The sequence below is a fragment of the Eptesicus fuscus genome, chromosome 5 (assembly GCF_027574615.1).
Source record: "Eptesicus fuscus isolate TK198812 chromosome 5, DD_ASM_mEF_20220401, whole genome shotgun sequence".
In the NCBI taxonomy this organism is placed as follows: Eukaryota; Metazoa; Chordata; class Mammalia; order Chiroptera; family Vespertilionidae; genus Eptesicus; species Eptesicus fuscus.
Window position 1 is genome coordinate 25,413,020 of NC_072477.1, and position 20,825 is coordinate 25,433,844.

Below are 20,825 nucleotides of genomic sequence, written 5' to 3' on the forward strand. Positions count from 1 at the left end.
TTGGATGCACCTGAGGGCGCTTTTTATCTTGAAGATGTTCCCACCCCTAACTCTGCATAATCATGTTTTTTAAAACGATCATAGGAAAGCAAGCTCGAATATTTGAATCTCTCAATGGTGGGCCTGGGCAGGACTCGCTCAGTTTCCAACATTTTTTTTCACTAAGTATGCCCGGCCTCCTTCCAAGCGTGCTGCGGCGGAGGCATTCCCCTTCCCGCAGCGTTCCTCTTCTAGCTCTCCCTCTCCCCGCCGCGCTCCACCTCCCAGCCCCGCCCCTCTCTGCTGCGCTCCACCTCCCAGCCCCGCCCCTCTCCCCGCCGCGCTCCACCTCCCAGCCCCGCCCCTCTCCCAGCCCCGCCCCCTCTCCCCCGCTGAGCTCCACCTCCCAGCCCCGCCCCTCTCTCCGCTGCGCTCCACCTCTCAGCCCCGCCCCTTTCCCTGCTGTGCTCCACCTTTCAGCCCAGCCCCTTTCCCACTCCCAGCCCCGCCCCTCTCTGCTGCGCTCCACCTCCCAGCCCCGCCCCTCTCCCCGCCGGGCTCCACCTCCCAGCCCCGCCCCTCTCCCCGCTGAGCTCCACCTCCCAGCCCCGCCCCTCTCTGCTGCGCTCCACCTCCCAGCCCCGCCCCGCTCCACCTTTCAGCTCCGCCCCTCTCCCTGCTGTGCTCCACCTTACAGCCCCGCCCCTCTCCCCCTCCAAGCCCCGCCCCTCTCCCCCTCCAAGCCCCGCCCCTCTCCTTGCTATGCTCCACCTCCCAGCCGCGCCCCTCTCCTCCCCGCCCTCTCCACCTCAGCGGTATTCCCTTCCTCTCCTAGCCCTGCTGCACCGCCAAGCCCCGCCCCTGTCCATCTCCCAGCCCCGCCCCTTCCCTTCCCGCCCCAACTCCCAGCCCAGCCACTCACCTCCCGCCCAGCTCCACCTCCAAGCCCCGCCCCTCCACTTCCCAACCCCACCCCCGTTCCCACCTCCCTGCCGCTTCCCTCTCCTCTCCGGCCCCTCCACCTCCCTGCAGCTCCCCTGTGCTCCCGGCCTCCTCTCCTTCCCTGCCCTCTTGTAGGTCCCGCTCTGTCCTCCCCTCTGCGTGTCTCCTCAGGGTCCCGAGGATCTGCTACCCGCTGCTTCCGTCGTCACAGCTGTTACGTCATCTCTGCGCCGGAAGGAGGACCCGCGAACATTTTTTTGGAATTATGGCGGCGGTGGATATCCGAGGTAACCTGTGCTGTCAGCCTTCGTTTCTTGCTGGTCTGGGGTCTGGTTTGGGGCTTTCTAGCTTGCGGGGCAGGGTTCAGGCTCCTTTGTGATGTCTCCAAGCGCGTTCTGTGGACGACTCAAAGCTTCAGTCTGGCGAAAAGTAGCCTAGCTTTTTTCCGTTTCGCGGGGTCTCTTTGGACGTGTCGAAACCAAGGAATTGGAAAGAGCTGTGTTTGGAGCCCTCACACCTGCAGTGTTGTTTTACACACGTATTTCTGCAGTAAATGTTGGGGCTGCCCGGGTGAAGGAATGGCAGAGTGGGAGGTGGGGTGATGAGCCGACGCGACTTGGTTCATCTCTTGGGACTTGGCGTCGTGGCTGCTTTATTTCTGACCTCGCGCCCTTTGCGTCCCTGAGCCTGAACCCCTAAGATTTTCTTGTTTTATTTTTGAATCTACCGTACCTCCCGTCAAACACCCAACGATGACTGAGGGGTCGTTTCTTTTTGACAGCTGAGCTGCACAGGCACTAAAATATTTGTCGAGCCAGTGAATAAATATATATGGAGGCGCATTGCCTTCATCGCTGCTTGATCTCGGGAGGCGTTAAGCTATACACCCTCTTCTCAGCCCACCTAACACACATCCGTTTCAGTGAATTTGAAAACCGAACCAAACCAACCAAACAAACCAAAAAGCCTAGAAGTTGTGCTCTGGTATTCCAAGGAGGGAATCAACCGGAAGGGCGATTTAAAAAATAGCTGAGGCGTGAGAACCTACTTCTCAGCAGACCAGGTTCCTCCAGGGTGGGAGGAGGGATCATGGAAATTCCCAGGAAAAAACTCTGCGGAGAGAGCGCCCGCGATTATCTTTATCTCCCACAAAACTCCCTACACTTGCACGAAACTCTCAAGGTGGATTTATTTCCACTTGAAACTTCGCGGTACTTTCTCTTTAAAGGAAGTGTGAATTTTTGTACCTTGGTGCAGGCTGAGATTCAAACCCCCCCCCCCCCCCCATCAGATTAAAGAAAAAGGGCTTTTCCTCAAATAATGTTTTAACTATAGCCCTGGCCGGTGTGGTTCAGTGGTTGGAGTATCCGCCGGTGCACGGAAGGGTCTCGGTTTCCATTCTGGCCAAGGGCACATACCTGGGTTGCAGCTCTGATCCCTGCCTTGGGGATCGGGGGCGGTGGGGGAAGCAGCCAAAATTGATGCCTCTCTCTCACATTGATGTTCCCCCCTTTCCCCTTCTACTCATCTCTAAAAATCAATGGGAAAAAGTATCCTCTGGTGAGGATTAACAAAAACAAACCACTCAAGATGCTTAACTATAATATGCTTCAAATCATTTCCATGTAGGTTGTTTTTATATATACTTGATTTTTATTGATTTAAGAGAGATTGAGATTTGGTGTGCCACTTATTTATGCATTCATTGGTTGATTCTTGTATGTGCCCTGATCAGTGGTCTAATTTGCAACCTTAGTGTATGGGGAAAACACTCGAATCAACTGAGCTACCTGGCCAGGGCTATGTATACTTGATTTTTAATGGGAGATGGTTGAGATTCCTTTTTCTATATTAACCAAAGTGGATGGAGTCTAGCATGCTTATTGCAGATATATTCTCATTTTATAGTTATTCAAAATGTCCAGTGATCTTCAGCATTTCTGAAAAATACTTTTACGTATTTGACTTTCATGTAAGTTAAGTTTCCAGTGCCTAATTTTTTTCCCCACTTTTATTTTATTTTATTTATTTATTTTTTAAATTTCTTTATTGATTAAGGTGTCACATATTTGTCCTCATCCCTTCATTCCCATCCCACACCCCTCCCCACGGATGCCCCCACCCCCCTGTTGTCCTTAACCATTGGTTAGGCTCATATGCATGCACACAAGTCCTTTGGTTGACCTCTCCCCCCTACCTCCACCTTCCCCTACCCTCCCTCTGAGGCCTGACAGTCCGATCGATGCCTCCTTGTTTCTGGGTCTGTTCTTGTTCATCAGTCTATGTTGTTCATCATTTCCCCTAGATGAGTGAGATCATGTGTTACTAGAAATACACTTATAAGAACCGAATGTGAGACAAGCAATAATAGTTATGCTGACAGGCAAATGAATCAGTCTGTAGTGAGTTTCTTTCTGGATCAACAGTTCTTTTGAGACCCAATTTCAGGGTCCACCAGTTCCTTATGTGTACATGTCGGCACTGGCTTTGCAGCTCTGGATGATGGACAAATGGTGGTAATGCAGGTCCGACTCCCTCTGGTTTGGTCTTGCCCAGACCCAGGGGCACAGCTTCACCTGGACTCAGGGGCGCGTGCCCTCACCCGGACTCAGGGGTGCATGGCCTCACCTGGACCCGGGACCCAGCCTCACCCGGATCCAGGGGCGCACGGCCTCACCCGGACCCAGGGGCGCGTGGCCTCACCCGGACCCGGGCCCCAGCCTCATCCGGACCCAGGGGCGCGTGGCCTCTCCTGGACCCAGGGGTGTGGTTTCACCCGGACCCGGGACCCAGCCTCGTCCGGATCCAGGGGCGCACGGCCTCACCTGGACCCGGGATCCAGCTTCACCCAGACCCACGGGCACGTGGCCTCACCCGGACCCAGGGGCGCGTGGCCTCTCCCTGACCCGGGGGGGGGGGCCTCACCCAGACACAGGACCCAGCCTCATCCGGATCCAGGGGCACACGGCCTCACCTGGACCCAGGATCCAGCTTCACCCGGACCCAGGGGCACGCAGTCTCGCCCGGACCCGGGGGCATGCGGCCTCACCGGGACCTGGAACCCAGCCTCACCCGGACCCAGGGGCGCACGGCCTTACCTGTACCTGGGATCCAGTTTCACCCGGACCCAGGGGCGCGTGGCCTCTCCCGGACTCGGGTGCGGCCTCACCCGGACCCAGGACCAAGCCTCACCCGGATCCAGGGGCGCACGGCCTCACACGGACCCAGGGGCACGCGGCCTCACCCGGATCCAGGGGCGTGTGTCCAGTGCCTAATTTTAACACTTGCTGATTGTTAGAGAGCTGTTTGGGGGCCATGTCACCATGCACCCTTGCTACTAAATAAAAAGAGAAACATTTAGTTTAGACTGTTTTCAAATATTTAGCTTTCATAATGTTTTACTTTTTATTGGGATTTGTTAGAGTCTTTGCAAAGGCTCTAACGTGGGAGCATGCCTGGTGTGTTAGAGGACCAGCATAGAGGCAGGTATGGCTGAAAGGGAATCAGAAAGGAGGCGGGAAGGAGACGAGGCCAGAGAGATAATTGGAGGATTGCTCCTTATCTTCCTACGAGAGGCCCAGTGCATGAAATTTGTACACGGGGGGGGGGAGGGTCCCCCTCAGCCCAGCCTGTACCCTCTCCAATCCGGGACATCCCTCTCACAATCTGGACCACTGGCTCCTAATCGCTCACCCCTAACTGCCCCCCATTTGCCAGCCTGATCGCCCCTTATTGCCTCTGCGTGCCAGCCTGATTCTGCCCCCCACTGCCGGCCAGGTTGCCCCCAACTGCCCCCGCCCCCCCACCGGCCTAGTCGCTCCTCACTACCCCCCCTCCCCCCGCCAGCCTGGTCGTCCCCAACTGCCCCCCTCTGCCGGCCTGGTCGCCCCTAACTGTCCTCCCCTCCCCCACCGGCCTTATTGCCCCCAACTGCCCCCCATGCTGGCCTGGTTGCCCCCAACTGCCCCCACCCTGCAGGCCTGGTCACCCCACGCAGCCTGCTTGTTCATTCGTTTGGTTGTCCCTCACTAACCCCCTGCCGGCCTGGTCACCCCACACAGCCTGCTTGTTCAGTTGTTTGGTCGTCCCTCACTAACCCCTCTGCTGGCCTGGTCGCCCCATGCTGCCTGCTTGTTCGGTCGTTTGGTTGTCCCTCACTAACCCCCCTGCTGGCCTGGTTGTAGGCAGCCATCTTGTGAAGGTGTGATGGTCAATTTGCATATTACCTCTTCATTATATAGGAGGATGCATTGCCATTGCCTTCCACTAGGTTCTCATCACCTTATGCCCATATGTATTGACTATCCGTAATTGTTGGTAGATAGGATCTTCACTAAACATTTATTTGTTTCTGCAGATTATTGTACCAGATATACGTAGTTTCCGCTATGTAAGTGATAAAGAAACCTACAATTTTCCTCTACAAATGCCCTTGACCGGAATCAAACCTGGGACCCTTCATTCTACAGGCCAACATTCTACTTAGTTGCTTTTCATTAGGAAATCTATCTTTTTATTTCCTGGCTTGTTATATATTTGGTTATGGCATGATCCATTTATGATGAACCATCTTAATAGTCTCTACTGATTATTTCCTTGGTTTTATAATGCACACAGCACATTTTACCTTTATACACTTACTTTTTTTTTTTTTCTCACTTGCTTCATTTTGCTTGGAACTGCTTGTCACTGTAGGTTAGGTCTGACTTCTTCAAAGATGCCAGAAGTATAGGAGAGGTTGAGATTTTAATACTTCCTTCTTCAACCAATATTATGTAGGCATTTTGATGTTCATGACTCACACCTAGTGGAATTTAGTATAGTTAGTGGTGTGAAACATCATTGCAGCCAGTAGCTAATAAAAGCTCATTAATTAAAGGTGTCTAGCTCTATTTTACCATGTCTTTTTTTTTCTTTGTGCATTTGGAAAATTTTCAAATTTAATTCTGTTCTAAAATATGAAATTGTATGACTTGTAATTAAGGGCATTGTACTTCTCATTTGCCCTTTAACTTTTGCATAATCTCATCTATAATAATAACTTCCTAATTTATTTCTTGGACCCTAATTGGGAGGTTGCAAACTGGTGGCTCTGGATGTGTTTTCTTTGGCATGCATGTTGTTTGAAAACTTTTGAATTAGTTGCCAACATATAAAAACTTAGGATTTCCAATTTTTTGAGAGATCTCTAAATTTCCAGTCTCATACTTCTCTATCTAATCAAATTATCCTTGAAACATAATATACTTTTATATTTTCTCACCTTTGTATATGCATTCTCTCTGCTTAGAATTGCTTTGCTCCTCTTTTTCCAGCTTGACCCTCTATTTATTCTTTAACATACTAGGGGCTCAGTGCACGAATTTGTGCACCTTGAAAGTAACTGTGGGCCTCGAAGCTGCGGTGGGCACAGGGGTGGGTCTCAGCCCATCCTCTGTGCCCCCACTCGGCCCCTCCAGCGACGTACCCCAGTCCCCTGTCTGCTGGCAGCCCTGCTCCCACTGCCATGGCTCCCACATGCTGATGCTGCTGGCCCCACTCGCACCTGCTGACGGCATGGAGTGATTGGGGCTGGCGCCAGCAGGGTGCAAGCAAGGCCGGTGCTGTCAGCGGGTGCAAGCTGCGGCTGCTGCCCCGATTGCCCCTTAGGAGCAAGGGAAGGGGGAGAAGCCCACAGGGGCGATCGGGGCCGGCAGCCGCCACTCACACCCACTGACGGCGTCGAGTGATCACGAGTAGTGCCAGGTGCCGGTAGTGGGTGCGAGCAATAGCACCAGCGCTGGCAGCAGGTACAAGTGGGGCCGGCACCGGCAGCAGATGTGAGCACTGGGTGGGACCATGGGACTGCAGTGCACAGGAGCAAAGAATTTTCAGTAACCACCAGAGGCTCTCCCTGATGACAGCAACCGGCGCCCCTCCTTGATCTTGTGCACCCGCTCACCTGCTCCACCATCCTGCTGTGGCTGACGCCTATCATGTTCCGCTCTCTGCATCTTGCTACTGATGCCCACCATGTTCCGCATGCACCACCTGGTGGTCAGCATATGCCATAGTGACCGGTTGTTCGGTTGTTCCGCCATTCGGTCTATTTGCACATTAGCCTTTTATTATATAGGATAGGATAGTGCTAAAACCCTCACCCCATAAAAAATCATTCCAGTTTCCTCTGGTAAGGTATTTTGCTCCCTCTACTGTGCTCTCATAACACATTTATTCATACTTTTATTATAGCACTTGAGTTGTTATTGCTTTCTTGTGTACTTGTCTCTTCTGTTAGACTATGAGAGTATGTAAGTTAGGATCTATGTCTTCCTTCTATTTATAGTGCCTATAACATGAGATACATAATATTTGTAAGATTAGATTTTTTTCTCTTTTCTTATCTTTTATTGTTTTGTTTCTTTCTTGTAGATAATCTACTGGGAATCTCTTGGGTTGACAGTACATGGATCCCCATTTTGAACAGTGGAAGTGTCCTAGATTACTTTTCAGAAAGAAGTAATCCTTTTTATGACAGAACGTGTAATAATGAAGTGGTCAAAATGCAGAGACTAACATTAGAACACTTAAAGTAAGTTATTGTAAGAAAGTAACATCTTTGCCAACTAGAGATTCTGCAGTGAACAGTTCTTTCAAGCTGTGGATCGTGAAGTACAGAGTAGAAGTTTTGAAAGAACTGGATTTTTGTTTGGGTTCATAACAAACATTGATTGGCAAAGGAATTATTAGTAGTCATTTGCTGCTTAGGAAGTCTTTTCTGTAATAACTTTATATATGATATTTCTGTCCAATTAAAATATAGCTATGAGGTTTAAATGTAAATCTGAGCAATGCAACTGTTATTCTCAACCTAGTAATTATACTTATTGTCTCCTCTACATGTCTTTAGTAGGTTTATAGCAGATTTATCTTTGTATGACAAAGAAAAAATTTTAGCCAAACTTAACAAGATTCTTGAGTCTTAGGACGTTAAGAATTTATTACTGTTATAAACATTTCTGAAACAACTGTGTAATAAAGTTTTTTTGTTTTTTTTAATCTGTCAGCTAAACATTAGGGGGAATTCATGAAATTAAATTTCTGTGGTATTTTAAATAACTTTTGTTATGAGACAAATATTGATAACTATTAAGACAACTCATTGTTTTAAACATAATCTGCCAGATAAAAAAATGCAGTGGGGCAAGAATAAGGTTTTTGATATTTTCTAGTTGGGTAGAATATATAGTTGACATATACAGTCAAGACATGAATAGTCTTCATCATGTATACTTTTGTATTTTACATATATTTATAAATCTCCCAGGTCAAGAAGCATCATGTTATTTTGGTTGCTTTTTAAAAAAAACATTTTTAAAAAAAATTGATTTCAGAGAGGAAGGGAGAGGGAGAGGGAGCTAGAAACATCAATGATGAGAGAGAACCATTGATCATCTACCTCCTGCACACCCCACACTGGGGATTGAGTTTGCAACCTGGGCATGTGCCCTGACCGGGAATCGAATCATGACCTCCTGGTTCATAGGTCGACGCTCAACCACTGAGTCATGCGGCTGGGCTTGGTTGCCTTTTTTTGAAACATGCTCTTCAGTATACTTTCATGATGAAAATTTAAGTTCATCATGAAATTTTATAAATAAATTTTGTTGTTTAAAAAACCAAATCTTTATCTGTATTTGACTACCTCGGAAAATAGCCAGTTTTATTAAACAGCCAGGTTTTCATATCAAACACAGGCAGTTTTAATTCTACTTACAGTGTTGTTATATTTTTATATAATAATTTGAATGTTCTACAGAATTGTTTATAGGGCATTCATGGGTCTCTGGATGTCTGTGTTCTATTTTCATTCAGTCAGATGGTTGGAGTGGAATACATCCTTTTACATGCTCAAGAGCCCATTCTTTTTATCATTCGGAAGCAACAGCGGCAGTCCCCTACCCAAGGTAAAATGTGTAAACTTCAGGCATTTTTTTCTTAAAATACCATGATTTATTTACTTTCTGAGCTATCTAGTTGGTTTCGTTTTTTTGTTTGTTTGTTTGTTTGTTTTCTTGGGTTCTTATTGGGCATCCCCAAGCCAACATATATGTTCAATGCTTTACTAGGGGGACTCAGCAGACTCAGCATATAGTTAGTCATGCGTAAGTTTTGTTAGGGCAACACAGTAAGACTACCCAGCCAGATCAATAAGGAAAAAAGCCATATAAGTGGGATCTGTAGGGATCTGTCCAGGTGTAAGCTTTCTATACTTCCCCTCTGTGAGGGGCCACACCAAGTATACCCTCCAGCAGTGAAATGCAGCTCCATGTGTGTATGTCTGCTCAGGAAACTCCATTTGAGACTCTGAGGTTAGATTTTTAGTGAGGGCTAATCATGTAGACCTCTTATGTCTGCTAAAATTCCAGAGCCTTAGAGGGAAATCATGTTTCCACTATAATCATATTGTTTGTACAAATTGTCTAGGCAGGCTGGTATAGCAGACATAGCTTTATCACTTAGGAAACATTTCAAAAGGAGTTCCACTAGTCACATGCTTGGACACCAGGAGTCTCCCAGCATGCCCAGGGGCAGCTCTGCAAGCACTAATAGAGCTACTCGCTATATTGAAACCACGTCTTCTTGTGAGCACAGTGTTGGGATTCCAACTGAACCTTGAGCATTCCAAGTAACTTCCTTTTCATCTCAGCCACTGAATCTAATTCTGTTAGAAAATACATGGTAGGTGCAGTTTTACCAAATTCTTAGAAGGTCAGTTGAAAATCCTCATTGACACATTCAACCATAAGTCTTACCTGGTTTATCTAACCAAACAAAAACTTGCCTTAGAAATCACACTGAAGAGTACACAATGCAGATTTGATTTTGAATCACAGTATTAGTCACTTACTTCCAAAGGTGACCAGCTACATCTCTTAATTTTGAAATCCCTCATCAAGACATTTAGTAACAACTTTGGTATTAATTCCAGACAGTGACTTGTTAAAGAAGTTCTAGAATCAAGAACTTAAATTTAGTTAAAAAATCTAGAGTTTTTGTCCAGAGAAAAAGAGAACCTTAGCCCTGGCCAGTATGACTCAGTGGGTTGGGACATCATTCTATACACTGATAGGTTGTGGGTTCGATTTCTGGTCAGGGCACATACCTAGGTTGTGGGTTTGATCCTGGTTGGGATGTGTATAGGAGGCAACCAGTTGCTGTTTCTCTTTCCTTTCCCCTCTCTAAAATCAATGAAAATATCCTCAGGTGAGGATTTTAAAAAAAGAGAACCTTAGAACAAAGGCAAGACCATGGGTAAAAGTTCCTGGTGAGAGAGTTCAAGGTATAGAAGCTATACAAGGTGGCACCAGCCTCGCTAGCAGCTGTTTTATTCCTTCGGACTCAGGACGGGAGCACAGAGGCAAGCTCAGCACATCTGTTACCTTCACCCTAGGCGGTAAATCTCTTGCTGTAAGGTCTTATTCCCCAAAGTGTGGTTGACTGACAGCAGCATTGGATCACTTGGGAACTTGTTAGAAATGCACTATGCCTGCTGATTAAAAATCTGATTTTAACAGGATACTCAGGTGATTTACTGCTCTAGGGCAAGAATTGACACAATTTTTTCTGCGAAGGTCCACAGAGTAAATATTTTAGACTTTGTGGGGCTCATGGTCTCTGTGATAACTACTCAGCTAGCAGCTGTAGATAATAATGTAAATGAATGGGTGTGGCTGTTTTATAATAAAACTTTATTTACGAAAACGGGACATTTTTTTAAAATATATTTTTTATTGATTTCAGAGAGGGAGAGGGAGAGATAGCAACATCAGTGATGAGAGAAAATCACTGATCAGCTGCCTCCTGCATGCCAGGCCCTGCCTTAAGTTTTAATATGAGAAAATGTCAAATTTTAGTTGTTCTTTTTATGGAAATCTATATAGTAGTTTGTGTACATAGCTCTATTCATAATTTTTTTTTCCCCTTCTACTGCTTTAGTTATCCCACTAGCTGATTACTATATCATTGCTGGAGTGATCTACCAGGCACCAGACTTGGGATCAGTTATAAACTCTAGAGTGGTAAGTGTCTTCACATTATTTAAACACTAAAAACATTTACTTGAGCCACCTTGCTTTCAAGAATCAAACAGAGCTCTTTGTGTAAGTTAGTATGAAGTGTTGGGTATTAAAATGTTTTGAGCATTATTAATGAGAAATTGGGAATTCATTTTCTTTTTACAAGCTCACTGCGGTACATGGCATTCAGTCAGCTTTTGATGAAGCTATGTCATACTGTCGATATCATCCTTCCAAAGGGTATTGGTGGCACTTCAAAGATCATGAAGAGCAAGGTAGGTAGGACACCTGGACCTTCTTAAAACATTTTTTGGTATCTGAGAATGAATCTGTTTTCTTTAGGTAAACAGCTATTGATGATTTCTAGGTGTGTTTTATTTCCCCTTAGGAAGATTCTTCATAGGATTATGACATTGTCACAGCTACTATTTATATAAATAGATCCTGTCTGTTAAAAGAGTAATATGCAAATTGACCATACCTCTGCTACACCCACCAGCCATGCCCACCAGCCAATCAGGTGCGAGTGTGCAAATTAACCCAACCAAGATGGCTTCGGCCACAGAGAGAGCAGGAGGGAGGCTTTGATTTCCCCGGCAATGGAGGAAGCTAAGCTTTCTGCACACCCTGGCCAGCTGAGGCCTCCACTCCAGCCTACAAAGTTTCAATTATAGAAGATAAATAAATGCCAACAAAAAAGGCAGCAGCCACAGAGCTGGAGAGAGCAGGAGGCTAGGGTTGCCCCCGGTGATGGAGGAAGCCAAGCTTTCAGCACACCCTGGCCTGTCTGGTTTGGCCTCCACTTAAGGCTACAAAGTTTCAATTATAGAAGATAAATAAATCTCTACAGAAATGGCTGCCGCCACCGAGGGAGCAGAAGGCTCGGCTCCGCTCCAGGCTACAAAGTTTCAATTGTAGAAGATAAATAAATCCCATATACCAGGGCCTCTGCTTGGGTCAACGGGGGGTGTGGCCAGCCTGCAAACCACCACAGGCCCCTCGCCTAGGCCACCCCACACCCCAAAGGAGCCCCCACCCTGATCCGGGACACCCTTCAGGGCAAACCAGCTGGTCCCCACCCATGCACCAGGCCTCTCTCCTATCTAATAAAAGAGTAATATGCAAATTGATGCATTCCAACACACAAGAAGTCTGCCCCCATATGGTCAAAGATCCTGCCCCCATCTGGACACAAGAGGGCCACAACAAGATGGCCAGCAGGGGAGGGCAGTTGTGGGTGATCAGGCCAGCAAGGGAGGGCAGCTGGGAGGGACCAGGCCTGCAAGGGAGGGCAGTTGGGGGCGATCAAGCCTGCAGTGGAAGGCAGTTAGGGGTGACCAGGCCGGCAGAGGAGGGAAGTTGGGGGTGACCGGGCCTGCAGGGAAGGGTGGTTGGGAAGGACCCAGGCCTGCAGGGAAGGGTGGTTGGGAAGGACCCAGGCCTGCAGGGGAGAGCAGTTGGGGGGGACCAGGTCTGCAGGGGAGGGCAGTTAAGGGTGACCAGGCCTTCAGGGGAGGGCAGTTAGGGGCAAACAGGCTGGCAGGGGAGCAGTTAGGCATCAATCAGGCTGGCAGGGGAGTGGTTAGGGGGTGATCAGGCTGGCAGGCAGAAGCGGTTAGGGGCAATCAAGAAGGCAGGCAGGCAAGCAGTTGGGAGCCAGCAGTCCTGGATTGTGAGAGGGATGTCCGACTGCCCGTTTAGGCCCGATGCGAGCAGTTGGGAGCCAGCAGTCCTGGATTGTGAGAGGGATGTCTGACTGCCCGTTTAGGCCCGATCCTAAATGGGCAGTCGGACATCCCTCGAGGGGTCCCAGATTGGAGAGGGTGTAGGCTGGGCTGAGGGCCCCACCCCCTGTGCACGAATTTCGTGCCCCAGGCCTCTAGTGTGGTAATAATAGCTTTCTCATAGGAACAGATATACATTTCAACCTGTTAGGTAAATGGTAATCTTTGATAATTGGATTCAAGTTTTTTAAATATTTGGAGCATGCAGAGAAAATCAGTGATGAGGACTGAGTAATGATATTTCTTGCTTACCTAACTATAGAGTCATCTTGAAATCAGGAACTGGAATCTCCCAGTCTTAAAACGAGGGGAGATGTTCTTAGAGCCTTATTCCCAGGTGACCAGTCTTTTTTTTTTTACTTTTCCATGTTATCACCTGTTGTAATGCCAGATTCCCCAGTTTCCATAGCTGTTCATCTGCTACTCTTGCTATACCATATTTTACCAATAAGTATTAGAAGTGTGTCTATAGCAGAAAACTTATAGTCTGTATTTCCTTCTCTGAGAAATAGCAATTCAGCATTAATTACTAACAGAAAAGTAGCCTTTAAATAGAATTCAGGCTTGTGGCATGAATGGTCTCTCAGATACAGTTATATTTATTCTTAATAGTAGTTGCAGGTGTAGGAAAGTTTACATTAGTTAAATAAACTTCTCCTAAGAGCTCTCTGCCCCTACCCTAATGAAATGTTTGGAATGAAACTTATCTGGAACCCTTCATTTAGAGACCGTCCCCAATATATATCCCGCCCTAGGGGAATTCTATGTCATTAATTTCAGAATTTCTCTTATAAGTTCTTTCTTGTCTTGAGGACCTTCTGTTTGGTTTGTCCTGTTTCTTTTTTTTTGTGTGTGTGTGTGTGTGTTTTTAGTGATTTATAGTCTTCATAATTGAGAATGGTAACTTGGGGAATTATTGAAAGTTGCATTTTTCATTTGCACTTATTAGGATTCATGGGAAAAGACCATTTAATACACTTAAAATATACACAAGGTAATTTCAAACAATCTGGATTGTGATTTTGGTAATTATGGAAAACTTTAGCTTTAAAATTCTTTTTTCTATCCCTGCTTATATACTAAATATTTTTCCATTATAATTTACATTCAATACTATTTTGTATTAGTTTCAGGTGTATAGTAGTTAGACTATCATATACTTGACAAAGTTAAAACTAAGTATCTTTAAAAGACATCAGCTTTTTATTTATTTATTTTTAAAATACTTCTATTGATTTTTAGAGAGAGAGGAAAGGAGAGAGAGAGAGACAGAGACAGAGACAGAGAGACAGAGACATCATGTGAGAGGGAAATATCAATCAGCTGTCTCCTGCACGTCCCTGTCAAGGGATCGAGCCCGCAACCTGAGTATGTGCCCTGACCGGGAATTGAACCAGTGCACTGGTCAATGTTCCATCCAACTGAGCCACACCAGCCAGGGTGACATCAGCTTTTTAAATGCTAGAATGTTAAGTTCATTTAAGAGGGAGAGTTAGAATACTTCTGTGTATATGCTCAATTTAACTTATTTGGGAGATTATGTTTTAACTAGCAGCCATAAAAAATAATGAAGCTTGAGTATATTCATGGCGGATAAAAATTTGTAAAATATAAAACACCAAACTAGGCAGTATTTTGATTTGGACTTCATGTTTTAACAGAAAAAGTTAAACCTAAAACCAAAAGGAAAGAAGAACCAAGCTCTATTTTCCAGAGGCAACGTGTGGATGCTTTACTCCTAGACCTCAGACAAAAATTTCCACCCAAATTTGTGCAGGTAATGAGAACATGTGTGGTAAATTTGATACTGTTTCCTGGCATTTTTATTTTTAAGTTATTTTTATTGATTTTGAGAGAGAGAGAGAGAGAGGAAGGGGGGCGGAGAGAGAAATATCAATTTGCTGTTCCACTTATTTATGCATTCATTGGCTGCTTCCTGTATGTGCCTGGATCAGATATCGAACCCTAAACCTTGGCATGTCGGGATGACGCTCTATTCAACTGTGCCACCTGGTCAGAGCCTGGTATATTTGTTTTTAATTGAGAACTGTTTCAGATGTGACCTAAAAGTATTGATTTTCCTCATTAGTTAAAAAATGATCTCTGAATCAAAAGAGAGGTTTTCAAAGACTTAATGGAGAAAGTGGGTAAAGGAATAGAAATAACACTGTTCTGTGCTCTTAAGTTTTAATTTCTCATTGAATTTTAACAAACTATAAGACCTACATATAGACAATATTTTCATTCAAAAGGTTGCCGAAAATGTCATCGATTATAACAAAACTATAATCTGAAACTCATGCTGTTTTACTCTTAAGTGCTCACTTCCAGCCTGATATGACAAAATGGTTAAAACTTGAATGACAGAATGGTTAACACTTTAGTAACAAAAAAAACCCCACAGAACATTTGAGGCAAAAGGTTTGCCATGATAAATGGAGGAGGCAGGAGTAATAGTAAGAGTTACATCATGTTGGTGTTTAAGATACATGAATTCCATTAGTTCCAACAATATTAGCAAATCTACCTGCCATTCTACTAAATGAGCTTTTGAAGTGAAGTAGGCATTAGATGGAATATGTGAACATATTATTCTCCTGGTTAGTCTCAGTCCTTAATGGATCCTTTACAGGGCTGTGTATACACAAGGTCATATATACTGTTTTTCTTGTGGGGAGCCTAATTAAGAGATTTTTAAAGGGTAATCTTAGGTTAAATGAGATCTTTGGCACCATGAGATGACTTTAGAATAGCCTCCTGTTCCCCCTTTCCTGACTTCACTCTGAGAGAGATGTGTGCTGCTGGAATGGTGATGTGGAGGTGAAGGGAACAGAGGACACAGATAGAGCTCAGTACAGGAAAGCCAGTTTAGAGAAATGTCATGATTACACTTGAATATGAAGTCTAATGAATACATGAATTACAGCTGTTTGTAGGGTGATTCATAACCACTGCAGAGTATAAGCAGTTAGGTATGGTTGACCATTTATTCAGTGAGTACTGCATAGTATATAATGGGGTGGGGCGAAGAACACCTAGACTTGCACAGTACAGAAGCCATTAGATACATGTGACTAATAAGCATTTGAAGCACAGCTAGTCCAAATTGAATTGTGACATATGAAACCCCCATATACCCATTATCCTGCTTCAACAATTATCAAACATACACCCACCCATTCTAATTTTATCTGTTCTTCCCCCACTTACTCCCAATTATTTGAAGCAGGTTGATGACTGTATATCATTTCAGTGGGTTTTTTACATTTTTCTTTGAAAGGTTTAGCCGTAGTCACACATAAAGTTGTCATTTTCCAGAACCCCTCCTTTTAACTTTCCAAGGGCCAAAAACCAACTCCCAAAGAGAAAGCATGTCTGACTCTCTTTATGTAATAGAAGTAGGGAAAAGATGGCTCCCTCTAGAACTGTTAATAATCCCTTTGCTCCTCCTACCTAAAACCTTGTTCCTCAGATCTAGAGAAGAAAATAGATCCTTGGTCTACATGAAGTCTCCTATGAACTCCTGTTTACCCATTGTATCTCCCAGAACCATTGGTAGCTCAGGACTTAGTCCTACTAATCCATTGTATTGCACAGTTAAACTTCTAGATCCTAGGAATGTTGCCCATTAGGGGGATGCTCAGGAGAATATTGAAGAAGTCCTAAAACTTATTTTTCCATATTTTAATTCTTGTTACCACCGAAGGTTACATGGATAATGATTTGATGGAAGTTGAGGCCCTCAGAGCTTTCTGTGATGAATGTCTTTTCAGTGCTGTTTCCATAGGCTATTGCTTCAGCTAGGTTTATTCCAAGGTCACATGATTAAATTTTATCAGAAAGGCACCCCCATTCTATTTTCTCATTTCAAGCCACATCCTACTAGTTTGTCTGACAATTTTCAGTAGAAAAGGTTAGACAATGTGGGTTGGATAGATAATGACATTATTCCAATATCCAGGTAATATAGCTCAATATAGTGTCCAGTATAGTTCATATAGTTTGATGCTAGTAGTATAAGAATATCCCTTCTCAGTTTCTCACTCTCTCAGTGTACGCCATATATTTCCTTTACTGTTTTAAATTGGAAAAGACGTGTTGACATGTTTAAATCCCAATATGTTCATAAGATATGTGATGATGTAGCTGTGTTGGGGGTTTCTGTGACCTCCCCCATGTTTGGTGATTTGTTTAAAGGACTCAACAGGATTTATTACAGTGACATAAGGATATACAGCCATTTATAAGGTTAAAAACATAAGTGGAGTCTGAAGGAATCCATGTGCAGGCCTCCTTATACTCTCTCCCTCCCACGAGGGATCACACAGAGTGTACTCCTTTCAACAGTGGAAATACAGCAACATGTATGTGTTATTTCTGTCCAAGAAAGTCCATTAGAGACTTGGTGCCTGTGGTTTTTAGGTGGCGGGAGGTGGGCTGGAGGGTTGTCATGTATGTGCTCTAACTAGCATGTACCAAAATACTACATTCCCTGCAGGAAAGCAGGTATTCAGCATAAAGAACATTGTATGTACAAACAGTCTGGGTGCAGTAGCCACCATTATTAGGGAGTGGTGAGAATCTCCAGAAATCCAAGTTCCTAGTCCCCAGCCAAGGTCCAGCCTCACAAGCTGGCCTTTCTAAGGCTAGCAGCCTTAGGCCTTCTGTGTTAACCTTTCTGCACAATGGATAATCATATGAGCTCAGTTTTAGTCTTATTAATACTTGCAGTTGGCGTGGCCTGGTAGGCAGTTGGCTGCATGAACCTGACACTTGTGATATCGGAAAATGTAGTCTTTAGTCAAAGGAATAAGTTACAAAGCTTAGGGAGGGCATGTAAATTCAGAAAGAAATTCAGAAAACAAATGGAGGCAGTCACTTTGAAATGAAGAGAACACTTTTCTGAGATGATAGGGAAGTGTATGAGGTATTTTATATACAGGGTGGGGCAAAATTAGGTTTACAGTTGTTCAATAATAAATAATAATCCAAGAATAAACTCTCTTTTTTGGGTGCTCACTACTATAGACCTACTTTTGCCCCACCCTGTATGTGTGTGTGTATTAAAGGTGTAATAAGTTTAAGGTCAATAGATGGAAGGGAACTTGGGGCATTGATTTTTTTCTTTTTTTAATCTCACCTGAGAATATGCTTTCATTGATTTCTAGGAAGAGAGAGAGCAACATTGATGCGAGAGAGAGAAAGATTGATCGGTTGCCTCCTATATGTGCCCTCACTTGGAATCAAACCTGCAACTTAGGTGTGTGCCCTGACTGAAAATCGAACCTGCAAGCTTTTGATGCTCCCAATAAACTGAGCCACCTGGTCAGGGCCCCCTTTTTTTGTTTAACATAAGAGGTAGAGTAATTGGCTGAGAGTGAGGGGTAGGTTGTGAGCTTTGTGGAGGAAGGAAGAGGAGGAAAGTATTTTAAAGCATTTAACTTGAGTAATAGGAAAAGGGACTCAATAGGACTCAACCAAGTAAAAGAACTGCTGTACAGAATGAAGGATCTGACCTTGTTTCTAACTTCTAGTGTCCCCAACATTTTTTCCCCCTGCAGTTTGCTTTTTATTTTTAACTTGGAAGTTTTTTGTTTTTTTAATATATATTTTTATTTATTTCAGAGAGGAAGGGAGAGGGAGAGAGAGAGAGAGAAACATCAGTGATGAGAGAGAATCATTGATTGGCTACCTCCTGCACGCCCCCATTGGGGACCGAGCCTGCAATCCAGGCATATGCCTTTGACCGGGATCAAACCTGGGACCCTTCAGTCCAGAGGCCAACACTCCATCCACTGAGCCAAACCAGCTAGGGCTGCAGTTTGCTTTTTAATAGTATACTCATCATAAACCTTATGTTCATAGAAAAATACCTTTTTTCCCTCAGTACTTCCTATACCTGCCATCTTTAAAAAGTTAGATGGTTCATCCAAACTTCATTCTACTTTTTTTATAGTTCATATCCCCTAAGCAAATTAGTCTCCAAAGTCTTGAAAGGCTCCATTTTCCCTTCCATTGGAGTCTGTTTAGCTGATATTTGTAAATCATGTAGCCTGGATGCAGAGACAGAGGGTTTTGTAGGTGTTCAGGGGTTATTTATGTTTGACTCTTTTGTTCTAGTTTTAGATTTGTCTTTTTTGAAACGGTGAATAAGAATTAGAAAATGATAAATTTATTTTTTATGATACATACAATGGTTCCTCTTCATGAAGTCATTTATAAACCTACTCATCAGGGCACATGCCCGAATGAAGGTGTAATTTTAATAAGAACTATGAAATTAAAAAAAAAAAACTTTGCTAACTTGCCCTGTTTTCTTCTTCTTCTCCCCACTCTTTTGTTTTCTCTGTTTTTCATTATAGCAAAAGTCTGGAGAAAAGCCTGTCCCAGGTATGGTTCATCTAATATTCTTGTTAAACTTCAAATAAGACAAAACAGCCTGTTTAACTCAGTAACAACTTAGCATATGAAATGAGCTACTGTCATTTAGTCCTTCTATATCAGGAGTGAGGAACCTTTTTTCTGCCAGGGGTCATTTGGATATTTATAACATCATCCGAGTGCCATACAAAATATCAGCTTAAAAATTAGCCTGCTATATTTGGTCAGACATTTAACTCACCCCTAATGCCTAATGACCACATGATTTCTTGGGACTTATATGGCCAGGGGCTGTACACTCCCCACCCCTTTCCTAGAGTCTCTCATTGTAGTTTGTTGCTCCTAACCTTGGGATTTGCTGAACTGCCAAAAGACAGTGCTTTTTTTTTTTTTGTTTAATATATATGTTTATTGATTTCAGAGAGGAAGGGAGAGGAAGAGAGAGATAGAAACTTTAATGATGAGAGAGAATCATTGATCGGCTGCCTCCTGCACACCCCACACTGGGGACCGAGCCTGAAACTCAGGCATGTGCCCTAACCGGGAATGGAGCCGTGACCTTCTGGTTTATAGGTGGATACTCAGCCACTGAGGCAGGCTGGCCGGGCAAGATGATGCTTTTGTGGTAGTGATGTTAGTATTTAAAAGGTGAATCAGAGTGGGAAGAATAGGAATTGAGGAGGTGTGGAAAAGCTGAGGTGATTTGAGGTTTGGGGTTCAAATTGTTCAAATTTCAGTGTGGAAAAAGGTCTTCTGATTCATCATTGAAAGAGATATTGACCTATCCATTGAACTGGGATGGAATAATCATGTATACTATCTTATTTAAATGCCATGTGTTTTTATCTAGTATCACAAATTTGCTTGGGTTATCAGGTTTTTAGACTTGTAAATGGATTCTTATACATCTGCCTGATGAAACAGCTAAATTTAGAACTTGAGATAAGCAGGTCTAAAATGAATTGGTAAGAGTTTGAACTATTCATATTAACTGTTATCTAATTTGATCTCATTCCTTTATCCTTCTCCTCCTCCAAAAAATAACTCCTTTTGATGGGTAGTGGATCAGACAAAGAAAGAGGCAGAACCTACACCAGAAACTGTGAAGTCTGATGAGAAGGAGACCACAAAGAACATCCAACAGACAGTGAGCACTAAAGGTCCCCCTGAAAAACGAATGAGACTTCAGTGAGTATTGGACAAGAGAAGCTTGTAAGATTTCTTGTCCATTATTATACCTCATTACTGTGACAGGTTTTTGAACTTTAAAATTCTTTGTCACAACTCTCATTTGTATAGAATGTGCTTGCTCTTTATGCTCTTTAAAAAAGGATATAAGGACCCTCATGCTTTTGAGATGGATATTTGTATGTATTTTTTGTAACCTTCCCCTACAGGACTTGAGCAGCCTCCTCACTCACATGTGTACTGCTTATATATGTTTGAAACCAAATTAAAGTATTTGTCTAAATTACTTTATCATGACGTTTCCCCCTTATTTCTCTCTCTGAAGTATTTCCAGATGCACTTGTAAACACAAAGGATTAAAGTAGTAAATATAAGTTTAGTTTCTTTTTTAGTGGCATATTTCTCAGGATTAAAATAATTCAATTACTTAACAATTTGAATGATAAAGAAATGGAAAAAAACTCACTTGCCTATACCATCACCCTACAAATCC

General features: G+C 44.1%; 1 protein-coding gene across 2 annotated transcripts; it reads left to right on the top strand.

Moving 5' to 3' along the window:
• Nucleotides 1-962: 962 nt before the first annotated feature.
• MED6 (mediator complex subunit 6) lies at nt 963-20,619 on the top strand. Of its 2 annotated transcripts, XM_008138892.3 has the most exons (8): nt 963-1,208; nt 7,333-7,492; nt 8,776-8,867; nt 10,900-10,982; nt 11,146-11,254; nt 14,425-14,540; nt 19,126-19,153; nt 20,206-20,619. In XM_008138892.3, exons 1-8 carry the CDS (start codon nt 1,187-1,189, stop codon nt 20,334-20,336), a joined length of 741 nt encoding a protein of 246 aa, XP_008137114.1. In that variant the 5' UTR covers nt 963-1,186; the 3' UTR covers nt 20,337-20,619. The 2 variants fall into 2 exon arrangements, with proteins under 2 accessions (XP_008137114.1, XP_054571927.1); XM_054715952.1 differs by lacking the exon at nt 14,425-14,540 and having other exon boundaries at nt 20,206-20,434.
• Nucleotides 20,620-20,825: the final 206 nt, after the last annotated feature.